At 35.3% G+C, this 13,492-nt stretch overlaps 1 protein-coding gene across 16 annotated transcripts in view; it reads left to right on the top strand.

Annotated features, from left to right (window-relative positions):
• Positions 1-12,981, top strand: part of LOC122631543 (ras GTPase-activating protein raskol) — a 105,158-nt gene extending 92,177 nt beyond the window's left edge. For 13 of the 16 annotated variants that reach the window (XM_043817344.1, XM_043817346.1, XM_043817347.1 and 10 more), the window contains 8 exons: positions 4,831-5,114; positions 5,326-5,612; positions 5,761-6,093; positions 6,549-6,953; positions 7,133-7,299; positions 7,427-9,181; positions 9,452-9,576; positions 12,337-12,981. In XM_043817344.1, the coding sequence (XP_043673279.1) occupies positions 4,831-5,114; positions 5,326-5,612; positions 5,761-6,093; positions 6,549-6,953; positions 7,133-7,299; positions 7,427-9,181; positions 9,452-9,576; positions 12,337-12,607 (3,627 nt within the window). In that variant the 3' untranslated portion in view covers positions 12,608-12,981. Of the gene's footprint in view, positions 1-3,540; positions 3,860-4,830; positions 5,115-5,325; positions 5,613-5,760; positions 6,094-6,548; positions 6,954-7,132; positions 7,300-7,426; positions 9,182-9,451; positions 9,577-10,613; positions 10,649-12,336 lie in introns of those variants that run through there. The other 3 variants (XM_043817345.1, XM_043817358.1, XM_043817343.1) reach the window with 3 other exon arrangements.
• The last annotated feature ends 511 nt before the right edge of the window (positions 12,982-13,492 follow it).

Genomic DNA, 13,492 nt, shown 5'->3' on the forward strand with positions numbered 1-13,492 from the left:
TTCCTTTTTTAATTGAAAAAAAAAAAAAAAAAAAAAAAATTTTTTTTTTACGTACAATTTTCACGAACTTAAGAAAGGTGGGATATTCGATTTATCGTTCGTCCTGTTTATATCGGACAATTGTAATTTTCTTAAGGATATCTCTAGCAATATGAAAAAAAAAAAAAAAATGAAAAAAGAATAATAAATGAAATTCATAAGGGAGAAAGTTTTCCCGCCATACATCGAGTCGGTAAGGTAGGGATCTTACTCTACGGCAAAAAATTCGCGCCAAATTTTGGTCGTCGTAAATGTAATCTTTTTTTTTTTTTTATTCATTCTTTCTTTCTCTCTTTTTCGCTAAACGGTAAAAATTTTATAACGTATTTTGTCGGTGGAACTTAACGAGGAAGCTTTATAAAACGATATCGTTAAAAAAAAAAAGAAAAGAAAAGAAAAGGAGAGATTTCGAACGATGTCGATCGAATGATCGTAAATCGTTGATTGTTCGTGATCGAAAGTGAATTTACATGAAGATAAGTACTACGTGATGAATATACGAAAGTAATAGCATAGTAGCATACTAGTCATAGTAGTAGTAATAGTAATAATAGTAGTAGGCGCGTTCGAAAAGGTTCTCCCTTCGACTTTATCTACCTGCTGCGATTTTATCGCGTACTCGCACGTACTCGACTTGAATGCAAAAGCAGACGACGCAATACAGAAAATATCGATCCGGTCTCTTCGTTTAACCGGCAGGTGTTCTCAAATCCCACGTGATAGTTTTCTTTTCTAAAGCTTCGTATGTTGAACACAATGAATGATACATATACATGTACGCGAGTGCATAGTACACACGTATATATATATATATATATATACATGTGATACACGTGTATTACATGTTAGATAATCGTAATCCAGACGCAATCCAATAAATCAAAATTGATTTTCTGAGAGGACACTTTAATGATAAATAAAAGGAAAAAAATAAGAAGAGAAAGAAAAAAAGAAAGAGAGACAGAGAGAGAGAGAGAGAAATAACGAGGAAGAAGGAGAAAGAGAAGTTCTACAAATATAAAAAAGAAAATTGTCCGATATGAACATGATATATATCGATTTTTAAAAAAGAAAAGAAAATTTGATGTTATGGGGGAAGCTTGAGAACCCCTCGAAGACGTTTTGTCCTTCTTACCTACCCGATGTGGTGTTGCCGATGGTGGTGCGAACATGAACGACACGTTGGTGGTAGTAAAAGGACTGAGAGAGAGAGAGAGCGAGAGAGAGAGAGAGAGAGAGAGAGAAAGAAAGAAAGAAAGAAAGAAAGAAAGAAAGAAAGAAAAAGAAGAGGAGAGAAAGAGGAAGACGAAGAAGACGAAGAAGACGAAGAAGAAGGAAATGTAGACGAGGGGCTTTGAGAGGGGTCCAGGGGGTGAGCCGTTTTGCTTCACCTGAATACAGGGGCAGGCTTTTCGGTCGTAGTCCGGTACAAAGGTGCGCCCCAAGGATCCCTTGACTTCGAACTACCCGGATGAGCAACATCTGCGCCAGTCGACGAACAGATTTTGCCGCGAAATCATCTCCTCTTTTTACATACATATATGCGTATATATAAAATTTTTTTTGTGTTCTTCTTTCGTTCGATGTATGTAAATATTTTTAACAATCGTGATATAATCGGAAGTAAATAATAATCTATTCTTTCTTTTCCTTTTTTTATTTCGATTTGATATTGTTGTCATTGTTGTCGTTGTTGTCGTTTATGTTGTTCCTGTGCGCGGTTTTTTTTTGTTTTGTTTTTTTTTTTTTTTTATATGTATATATATATATATATATATATATATATATATATAAGTATCCATTAAAATAAAATCATCGTTAAAAAAGTGAAAACAGTTCTTTCTAAATCGAGTCTCGAAATTTTGTATGAACCGATAGAGACCGATCGTAATTCGAAATTTTGCAAGTATTTTATACGTCATACTTGTAGTTTGCAGTTATCTGTTATTTTATCGATTCGATTGTGATGGTGATAGTTAATGATTTCTTGAGAATCCACACGTAATCGATTAGAAACACGTCAGAGTTTTACTTTAACTATGTGTAATTGAATTATACATTGGGAAACTGATTGTTCGTACGTATGCACTTCTCGACGTAAAACTTACATACCACAGAAAGGAAAATTTTTCTTTCAATCGACTACTTCGGTCGACTACAACTGATTCAGTTGAAACGGAAGATCGTGATAAAAACCGGTATGAATTATAAGTTAGTCGAAGACGTTAGACGTTAGACGTTAGACATACCTATCTAAGATGATCGTTATTTGTTGAAAAAGAAGTATCTACCAATCGTAACGCCGTTCGGATTTAAAGGGCTTACCACAAATTTAAATCACCGAGGCTTTTCGGTCCCCTTGTCGTCGTCGTCGTCGTCGTCGTCGTCGTCTTCATCGTAGTAGTAGTTCTCATCTCATCTCTCCAGTCCCTTCTTCTTCTACCAAATTCGAAGAGGGGACTCTATATACCTGAGAAAAAACGATATCTGAAGGAACGTTGGACCGATCTAACTTTAAACGTTAAACGTTCTATCTTCTTTTTCATTTTTCTTCTTCTTAAATTACTCGAAAAATTTGGAACTGTTAAGTCAAATATATATATATATATATATACATTCTTTTTTCTTCTCTTTCATAAATTTTCTTCGTAATAATTTTCACGAGTAGAAGTGATCAGTGTTTATTTCCGGGTAATCTATATATAATTAATTTTTCGTGCTTCTCGAAGGATACGACGAAATTTCATGACGTGTAATTGCGATTAACGAGCTCTCTTTCTGTGTGTCTGTGTATACGTGTTTTGACATTGAACGAAGAGAAAGAAAGAAAGAAAGAGAAAGAGAGAGAAAGAGATAGAGAAGGAACTTATCGCTCGTACGTACACGTGCACGATAAGGCGGGAGATTTTACTACGTCGAGAAAGAGACGAAGAGACAGAAAGAACCTCGCACTTCGTGAGGGAATAACGAGAGCTCGTCGAACTCTCGATTGACATTCGGAAGATATTTCTCAACGTTAAATAATAGAAAATTTTTATGTATATATCCGTTATAAAATATTTTTATTACTCGAAATAAAACGAAGTGATGATAAATATATATATATATATATATATATATATATATATATACACACATATATATGAGTGCGTGTTTATGTATTCGTTGGAGTTTTATTGCATAAACATTTTCAAAAGTATTCGCATGGTGTAGTAAATCTTATCGATGAGTCAGTCGATGCGATTGCGACGATAACTTTAACTTCGTGTTTTTTCTCTCTTGCGAAAAGTGGAGTTTTGTTGTTAGCGCGAGTTGGAACTGATACGTGCGTTCTACGTGCACACGTGTGTTGTTTGTGTGTGAATTAAAAAATAAAAAGAAAAAAGGAAAAGAAAAAGCAAATCGTGCGTGAAAGAAACTCGAAGAGATATTTCGCGAACTTTTGAAAAGAGTTCATAAATAAAAAGGAGTTGCGTCACGTCGCGTCGCGTCGAACATTAACCAAAAAATAAATAAGTAAATACGATGAAAAGAATTGGAACGTTGGAAAAATCCTTTCTTATTTTCTTCGTCAATGGAATAAGATGGTGGAAAGAAATTTAACGATTTTCCACTTAGAGGTACGCTTTTGGAATCACGAACGTCGACGAGAACATCTGCCGAACTTTCTCACGTATCGTCGTCGTTCTAGCTTGAACACAGAAAAGGAGTCTGTGTTACTCGCGCGTTCATGAAGAAAAGAAAAATGTGCGTGAAAGCTGTCGAGGAGAACGAGGACGACAAGGTCGTCAACGTGATCATCAACTATTTCTCCGGCAGGGTAAATAAATTTTCTTGGACAAAAGAAACGAAAAAAGAGTAAAAAAAAAAAAAAACACACGAAAAAAAGAACTGTATAAAAGTAATTATTTATATGTTTCGAAGGGAAAACAAAAAAGAAAAAAAAAAAAGAAGGGATCAAAAGTTTGTCGTTGGTTTTTGATAATCAGATCTTTTTCTCTCTTTTTTTTTTTTTTTTCATTTACTTTTTTCTTTTTTTTTTTATTCGACGATTCGATCGATGCTTTTAAATATTTCTAAAAATAAAAATTATCAAGATACGTTACCAACAGCTGTCTGCCGTCGAGCATCGACAGTTTTTATCGAAAAGTTTTTCTATTAAAAAAATTTGCGATCGTGGGAGGAATCTAGATTGGAGATACGTGAATAAGACGAAATGCGAGAGATTCATTTGGTATGTACGTCACTGGTCGCTTCTGCACGTGCAGAAGCCTTCGAATATCAAGCATTGGAAATACCTTTCACCCGAGCAATGTCACTAAAGATTCTCGATATCGTTTGGTGCCAGGATATTCAGTCGACGATTTTCGCTCGCGGAACGAATACGTACAAAACCGAAATTGCTCACTTCCGGATGGCGTCTCGTATCTAACTTTTCAAATCTGTTCATCTTGCGATATATACTCTCGGTTTTCAAAAACTAAACTAAAATATCTAAGATATTATTCGAAATATTTTTAATTCATTAAATGCAAGAGAATTCAATTAAAAGTTATATAAACGCTTTGGTGGGGGATAAATTTAACTTTTTTTTATATATATATATATATAAAAAAAGAATTGAAAAAAAAAATAAATAAATAGATTCGTCAGCGAGCCAAAAAATTATATGTCTCTCCCTTTAAAATACAATGTGAAATAAAATGAATGAATTTTTTGTTCTCTTGTTCTTTCTCTACTTACTTAATATTCTTATTTAATATTTTTCGTTTTTCTTATAATTTTTTCCAGAACTTCTTCTCAAAGAGATCGTTCCGATCGAATCCTTTGAAAAGGACGAAGAGCGTGACTAAGCTCGAACGACAAAAACAACGTGGCGCCGGTCTACGGGGTTGTCGTTCGCACGAATCCCTTCTTTGCGGGCAGGCCGTGACCTCGATGGACCTGGCTGCTGTGACTCCGCTTCATCCGAGCCTCCTTGGTAGACCTCATTGCTTCCAGGTCACACCCAGTACCGGTGCACCGAAGTATTTCAGTTGTAGAACGGCTCACGAACGGGACCAGTGGTTACACAGGTTTTATATATTTATATATATATATATATATATATATATATATATTTGGTTCGATCGTTTGTTTGATCGTTCGTTAATTCATTCGTTCTTGTCTATCTTTTTGTTACTCTTATAAAATTTTCTTTATCGCTATTACTTTTATACGTTCGTTCGAACGATCTTACTTAAGAATTTTTCTTCGATCCTCACGATTATCATTTATCTCAAACAGCTTGAGGAAATCGGTACAACCGGACGCGGAACAAACGAGAAGGACAGACAATTCCCTTCAAATTTGGTTACTCGAGGCCAAAGGTGTCCCAGCTAAGAAACGTTACTTTTGCGAAGTCTGTCTGGATAGTACCCTTTATGCACGAACTACGGCCAAGCTAAAAGCCGATTTGTGCTTTTGGGGCGAACATTTCGATTTTCATCATCTTCCCTCTGTCAATACGATTCAAGTGAATCTATACAGAGAGGCCGATAGGAAAAAGAAGAGAGATAAAAACGTTCTAATTGGTAAGTCCTTTTTTTTTTTTTTAATAATTATAATCGATAATAAAACTTGGGCGTATGTAATATTTATCTTCTTGTTTCATTATTATTATTATTATTGTTATTATTATTTATTTATTTATTTATTTATTTATTTTTTTGCTAATTTCAGGTTCGGTCAGCATACCAGTTCACAACGTAACGTCTCGTTATCTAACAGAAAAATGGTACCCAGTGGTAGGCGACAAAGGTCCTTTAAAGGATCCACCAGCACTCAGGGTAAAATGTCGCTTCCAGTCGGTCGACATACTGCCGGTTCAGGTTTACCAGGAGTTCCTGGAATACTTGAAGACCGATTACGCGTCCCTCTGCGAGAAACTCGAACCGGTAATCGGCGTCAAGGCGAAGGAAGATATTGCGACTGCCTTGGTAGCCGTTATGCAACGCGAGAAAAAAGCACCGCAATTCTTAGCGGATCTCGTTATGATGGACATTCATAGAATAGGTTGATATTTACTTTTTTTTTTATGATATATTTACATAACTTGTCCCACATACATAAATATATACATATACACGTACGTATGTATGCGTGTATATAATGAAACTTAACGTAATTTTGATCTAACTGAAAAAAAAAAAAAAAAAAAAAAAAAAAAAAAAAAAAAAAAAAAAAAGAAAAAAAAAACTTTCCAACATGAAAAAAGATTCTCTCTTTTTTTTTTCTTTCTTCTAAAAATTTTATTTCACATAATTATTTCTTTCGGGAGAAAAAAGAAAATATAAAAATATTTGACGCGCGTTAGATCAACACTTTTTCTATTAAATTCTTCAAATTAAATTTATATTGAATATCCATATACAAATGCACACATGCATATATGTATATTGAATTATTTATGAATTTACTTATTAAAAAAAAAAAAAAAATGTTTTCCTTTTCTTTTTTTTCTTTTTCAGACGATGAGAGGTTAACATTCCGTGGAAATTCTTTGGCTACTAAAGCAATGGAAGCATATTTGAAGTTAACAGGCGATAGGTACCTGCAAGAGACACTTGGAGCCGTTGTAAGAGGTGCCGTAGAAGGTGGAGACTGCGAGGTGGATCCACTCAAGGTCGCCTCAGTAGCCGCACTACACAAGCAACAACAAAATCTTCGTAATGCGGTAGAACTCGCCTGGAGCAGGATATTGGCCAGCCACGCACATTTTCCACTTGAATTGCGTGAATGCTTTCGTATTTTCCGTGAACGTTTAGCCGATATGTGCCGGGAGGATATAGCAGATAATTTAATATCTGCTTCTATCTTCTTAAGATTTCTTTGTCCTGCCATTCTCAGTCCGTCTCTTTTCAACATCACGCACGGTGAGTACTTCGTTCGCTGAGTACTTCTTTCAAAGAAGATATATAAAAAGAGAGAAAAGAAATACTTTCGTGCGACTTTTTGTATCGATCGTGTCTTTCTCAATTATTATTTTTTTTTTCTTTCTTTCTTTTTTTTTTTTTTTTATCTTTTAATTTCGTTTCTCCTTCTCTTGACGTAGAATATCCGAACGAGAAAGCAGCGAGGAATTTAACTCTCGTCGCGAAGACCTTGCAGACGTTGGCGAACTTCACGAGATTTCAGGGAAAAGAAAATTTCATGGAGTTCATGAATGATCTTTTGGAACGAGAAGCACCGTCCATGAAGAATTTTCTGCAACTAATAAGCGTGAGTATTCATTTCTTTTCCTTCTTCTTCTTATACTTTATTAAAAGAGATCGAAGTAATCAACAACGAGAGTAAGTTGATTAAGTTAATGTTTTTTTCTTTCTTCCTCTTCTTCTCCATTTTACAGAGTCCATTACCAAAAGACGCACCAGCGAACAACTCGTTGGAATTCGACGGTTATATTGACTTGGGAAAGCAATTGTCTCTCCTTCATGCATTATTAAGAGAAAGCGTTGCAGCAATGGCATCGTCCTCGCAATCGTCACCACCGACCAAGTTGCTCGAAATTCTCGATAGGATTTCTTTGGCATTGGATCAACCTGGACCTAGTCCTGTGCCAGCCACCCATCGTTATCAAAATTTACAAAACAATATATTCCGTTATAACGATCCAACGATCGCCAACAGTAACACGAATCTCTCCGTCTCGGCAACGTCTACTCTTAGCAATCACAGTACACTGAACGGTACGATAAGAGACAGCAACGAGTTGTTGCAATCGAACACTTTGGGTCACAACAGTTCGCGTAGTCCTAACGTCGTCAGAGCGGCTACTCTTCCTCGAAACGCTTATATGGCGAACAACGGGAAATTGCAATTACAAATCAATACGGACGATTATCCCTTAGAGCCAGCAGCGTTTGTATCTCGATCTCCGACGCCAATCGTACGTCAACACAGGCCGATCATCCAAAGTCGTGCAGGTGCTGGCTACAGATTAACAGCCAGCGCCAGCCTGGCGAACGTCAATCATTGTCAAACGCATCCATCCAGTCCGACGCGTTCCGAAAGTCACAGCAATCTCAAGGATTCGAATTACAATATAACGTTAACGCAAAACACTCAACCGAGCAACTTGAACAATATCTCTCATCATCATCATCACCATCATCATCATCAGCAACAACAACAACAACAACAACAACAGCAGCAACAACAGCAGCAGCAGCAACAACAACAACAACAGCAACAACAGCAACAGCAGCAACAACAGCAACAGCAACATTATAGACACAATATAGCCAGATTGCAAAATCTCGAAATTCACGATAGGGAGGACAATTATAATCACAATAATTACAATGTCTCGAGGTCGGCGAGTAGGAATCATTGTCGAAAGGAGGAAAACGCTAATCAGACCCAACAACAGAATTACAACAACGTCTCGAAGACGACGGTTAACGCGAACGTCGTTGTAAATCCAACGACGAATTTAACACTCTCTATAAATCATCATCAACCAAACAACAATTACAACAACGCCAAGGGTGGCAACAATACTGGTAGCACTAACACTGCCAATGGTAATCTCGACGAACTTTCCGATCTCCTCAGGTACGCCGACGATGAAGTTTCCGAATCTAAATCGCAAAAGGGATCGCAAATCTCTATTTCTCAGCTGAGCAACGTAGCTTCTTCGGGTTATCAGAGCTTCGCTGCTTACAGCCAAAGCTCGAGCCCGGTCGATCTAAGCAGCAACAACGCGAACGCTCATATTCTCACTGCCGCGCCATTAGCGTTCGCCAATCCTGTTTATCACATGGACTCGAATCATGGTAGATCGGGTAGAAGGGGTAGTACTAGCTCCGAAGAAAGGGATGGTAGCGGTGGCGGTGGTGTCGAAGGTGTTAGAGGTGTCGATCTAAGTCCCTCGCCACCGCCACAAAACAACGTGAGGAATCTTCAAAGGAACGGACAAAATCAATGGCGACAGATCAATCAAACGCATAGGAGTAATTCCGAGCAACAACAGAACGTTTGTTGCAACAAATTGAGAAGAAGGTTATCCCTCGACTCCACCAGGGATCTTTCGGACACTAGCGAGGAAGAAAATTGTACGACTAGGAGAAGTAAATCACGAAGTCATCGTAGTATCGATCAGGTAAGAAAATTAAAAAGAGAAAGAAACCAAAGGAAATGATCAATCGATGATCGATTCTTTTATCTCTATCTGCGTCTAAAAACACCACTACCTACGAATTATCTCTCTCTCTCTCTCTCTCTCTCTCTCTCTCTCTTTTAATAACCAAGTAATTAACAAATAACTATCTATCTTCTCGATTATCTTCATTATCGTACTCGTTATAATGAACATAGGAATCTAAATATGTGTTTGCTCGTATTGTAACTAACACGGTCTATTCGGTTCTAGTATCAGGTGGAAATCGAGAGGCTGCAGAGTAGCGTTGATCGAGTAAGAGCTCGATTTGGTGGGAACGAAGATAACGATATAAACGGCATCGCACCAGACACCGAGATGAAGACCATCATCTCCAGGTACTTCACTTTCATCCGCAGAGTTACTAATCCATCGAATCTATATGCCTGAGTGTGACCCTATCATCGCCACTTTTCTCTCTCTCTCTCTCTCTCTCTCTCTCTCTCTCTCTCTCTCTCTCTTCTTTCTCTTTTCCATTTAAATATCGATCTACGATATCATTCCTCAAAATACGATCTTTTATCACCGATCTTTTAATCTTCCATGTCCACACATCTTTACCTTTATCTCTTTTCATGTCTCACGAACGAACGGAGGATCCATTCTCGTTAATCTAAATCTCGATCATTGTGGTGTTCGATCAACGAAATCACGTTCCAAGAGCTTTGGCAAATTCGCGATAATTGTTTAATTGTTTATAAAAGTGATGTCTGACGCTGATTAAAAAAAAATTATCTTGACCTCATTCGCCGTTTCTAGGAATAGAGAAAGAAAAGAAAAGAAATGAAATGAAATAAAACGAAATGAAAATTAATGAAAGATGACAAAGTTCATCTTTTTGAAGCTTATCCAGAAAAAATAATGTAAAGGTACGGTCACGGAATTTTTCAATATTTCTATTTACATCTATCTACTTATTTTTTATTTATTTATTGATCTGTTTATCTATCTACTTATCCATCTCTTTTTCTTATTCTTTCTCTCTCTCTCTCTCTCTCTCTCTCTCTCTCTCTCTCTCTTTCTCTTTTCCTCTTTCTCTCTCTCTCTCTCTCTTTCTGTTTCTCTCTGTGTATCTTTCTTGTGACAAACTGATAACATCGAAAAGTGATACTTTTGCGAACGCGGTGTGGCTAACGGGGAAAATAATAATAATAAAAATAAAAATAAAGATAGAAGTGATGACATTAAAAAAAAAAAAAAAAAAAAAAGAAAAGAAAAGAAAGCAAAAAAAAAATATAAGAAAAAGAGAGAAAATAAAAATATAAAAGATAAAAACAAAAGAGAGACAAACACTGAGACTGTTATTCGATCCGGCTAATTTATCGATATAATGTATGTTTAATTGATTGTGTGTTCCTGTGCATTCTATCCGCTGCATTTGGTATACTCTGGCTTGATCTGGACCTTGGTGTAAGAGTCAATTATATTTCTAAGCTTCTTACATTTTCTCACGTACACACACACATATATATATCTATATATTATATACATACATATATATGTGTATATATATATCTATATATGTATGTATATCACTTTGTTAGCGTTTCTCTTTGATCTATATTCTCTGTTGTGTCGTTATAATTTGATTTTTACGAATTAACACGCGAGAACAAGTAATTTGCTTTCATCGATCTATTGAGTATATCGCCGCAGGTAGAACAAATAAAAAAAAAAAAAAAAAAAAGAGTCAGTCTTATTACGATATCGTGAGTTTGCTCTAATCGCCAAAATCAATTAACATATAAGAAAAAAAAAAAATAATAAAAAGAAAAAGAAAAGAAAGAAAGAAAGATTACTTATATACACGAAAAAAAGTTTGTAAAGAAAAAAAAACCGATCGCTCATAAATTATATACCCGCATACATATGTATGTATCTTCTATACATATATTTTTCAAGCATAACTTCATCATACTATTTAAACGCTGTTCAAAACACATGCGTGCGTGAGTATGTATGTGTGTATGTCTGTATGTATGTATGTATGTATGTATGTACGTATGTATGTATGTATATATGTTAATCAGTCAATCAGTCTGTCGCCATTGTGAGGAAGAACCGTTCATAATATTCAACGATCGATATTAATTAATTAGAACTGTTTAATTACGTTAGGACGTTTCTTCCTTATCAAATACTCTCTATATATCCACATGTCACTCTTTATTCATAGGCCAAATGCAGAATACTCGGCTTCTTTATCGTAAAAATCCCAGCGATCATTTTTATCCTTGCACCATGATCGTTAACTTTGTTTAATTACTATTATTATTATTGTTATTATTATTTCTCTCCCGAGTAAATGATCTTTTTCTTTTTGCATAAAAACATGGCTGCTTCGTAACCATTTTGTTCCACAAATATACTCATATATTTCTATATATTTATATACATATGTATATATACATATATACATACATATATATATATATATATGTATATAATCAATGTAAAGTTTCAATAGCCCACCCTGTATAAATATCTTTGTCTTGTTTCTGTTCATATTAATTCTATATTCCATAAAGATGATCCTCGTCTGATTAGTCTCCGAAATTTCTTAGATAATTAATAATAAATAATCAGGATCGCAAAACGTCAACATTTATTTCCGATGAAACTCCTTCAAAAAGAGAAAAGAAAAAAATACGTATGAATTTGATTAACTAAAAATAGACTCGTTCTTTTGGAGATATTTAGAGGAATCTCATAACTCTTTTGCTTCTAGAATTTTCAAAAATACAAACGCGGTTCTGTAAACGATTTAAAAGACGAGGATGTATCTCTCTGAAGGATGGGTCCCACCCATCAATGGAATCGAAACAATATTGAAATATATATTTGACGATCGTTGAAGTGGAACCGAAAAAAAAAATAAAAAAAATAAAAAAAAAAAAAAAAGCTCCACGCTCTTCAACGATCCATTATACAATATTCGCGAGTTAAAGATTGGAATAGAAAAAAAAAAAAAAAATTGAAAAGAAAGAAAGAAAAATGGATTGATAATAAATAAATAAATAAATAAATGAAAAAGAAAGAAAAGAACCTAATGATAGATAGAACCTAGAAAATTAATTGTCATCTTTCTTGATCTCCAGTTTAATCTCCATGGAGGAGGAGTCACGGCGCAAGGAACAGAAACTTTCGGCCGCGTTGTCGTACAAGCAGCGCGTGATCGACGCGTTGGAACAACAGATAGCGGCCTTGGATGCGGAGAATTCAAGATTGACACTATCGAACACGCGGTTACTTTCCGCACTGACGGATCTTAAGCAACGTTACAACGCAAAGGCACAGCCAACCAACGAGACCACGACCCTTTTGCAGAATATCGCTGACATAGGTGAATTGAAAAGTTCTTCCTGTTAAAGGATCTACTCGTCCTCGACTCGAGGTGAAATTTTTTAAAAAAGAAGAAAAAGAAGAAGAAGAAGAAGAGGAATAAGAAAAGGAAGAAGATGGAAAGGAGAATGCATTTTTCAAAAAAAAAAAAAAAACACGAGGAACGAATCAATCTACTGTTTGCTGATGCCCACGTTGCTCTTGTTGCTGCTGCTGTTACGTTGCAATCGACTCGACTGATCTACTACCGCTTAGCGCTGGCTACCTCCCAGTTTATAATCATACCGAGAAATAATAATAATAATACTAATAATAATAATAATAATTATAATTATAATAATAATTATAATAATATTATAATAATTATTATGGTAATAATAATAATAATAATAATAATAATAATAATACTATTAATATTAATAATAATAATAATTATAATAATTATAATAATGATAACGATAATACTGATAATTAATAGTTAAAGAAAGATAATAACGAAGATGACAATGACAATGACAATGACGACGAGAACGAGGACGAGGACGAGGACATTGTTGACCGTGTAATAACGACACGATATTGAACGTTATCATTTTCTCGATAGATCTCGTGTGATCTAGAGTTGACAGATTTGCGGTAATCTAAAAATAACGTTTGTGGCTCTTTTAATCGACTCGTAGTGATTTAAAGGAGGAACGAACGATGACAAATGCGTTTGTCGATTTACGTAAACGCAAGAAAGAAAGGAAAAAGGAAAATGATTAAAAAAAGGAAAAAAGAATAACCGGGAAAAAATGCGAAAGGAGAGAGAAGCGAGAAGCGAGATAAAACGTAGAGAGGCTAATTTCTTATAAATATCGTATTAGGATACGAACGAAAATGAAAAGAAAAGAAAAGAAGAAAAGAGAAGAG

The sequence above is a fragment of the Vespula pensylvanica genome, chromosome 9, assembly GCF_014466175.1.
Source record: "Vespula pensylvanica isolate Volc-1 chromosome 9, ASM1446617v1, whole genome shotgun sequence".
Classification (NCBI taxonomy): Eukaryota; Metazoa; Arthropoda; class Insecta; order Hymenoptera; family Vespidae; genus Vespula; species Vespula pensylvanica.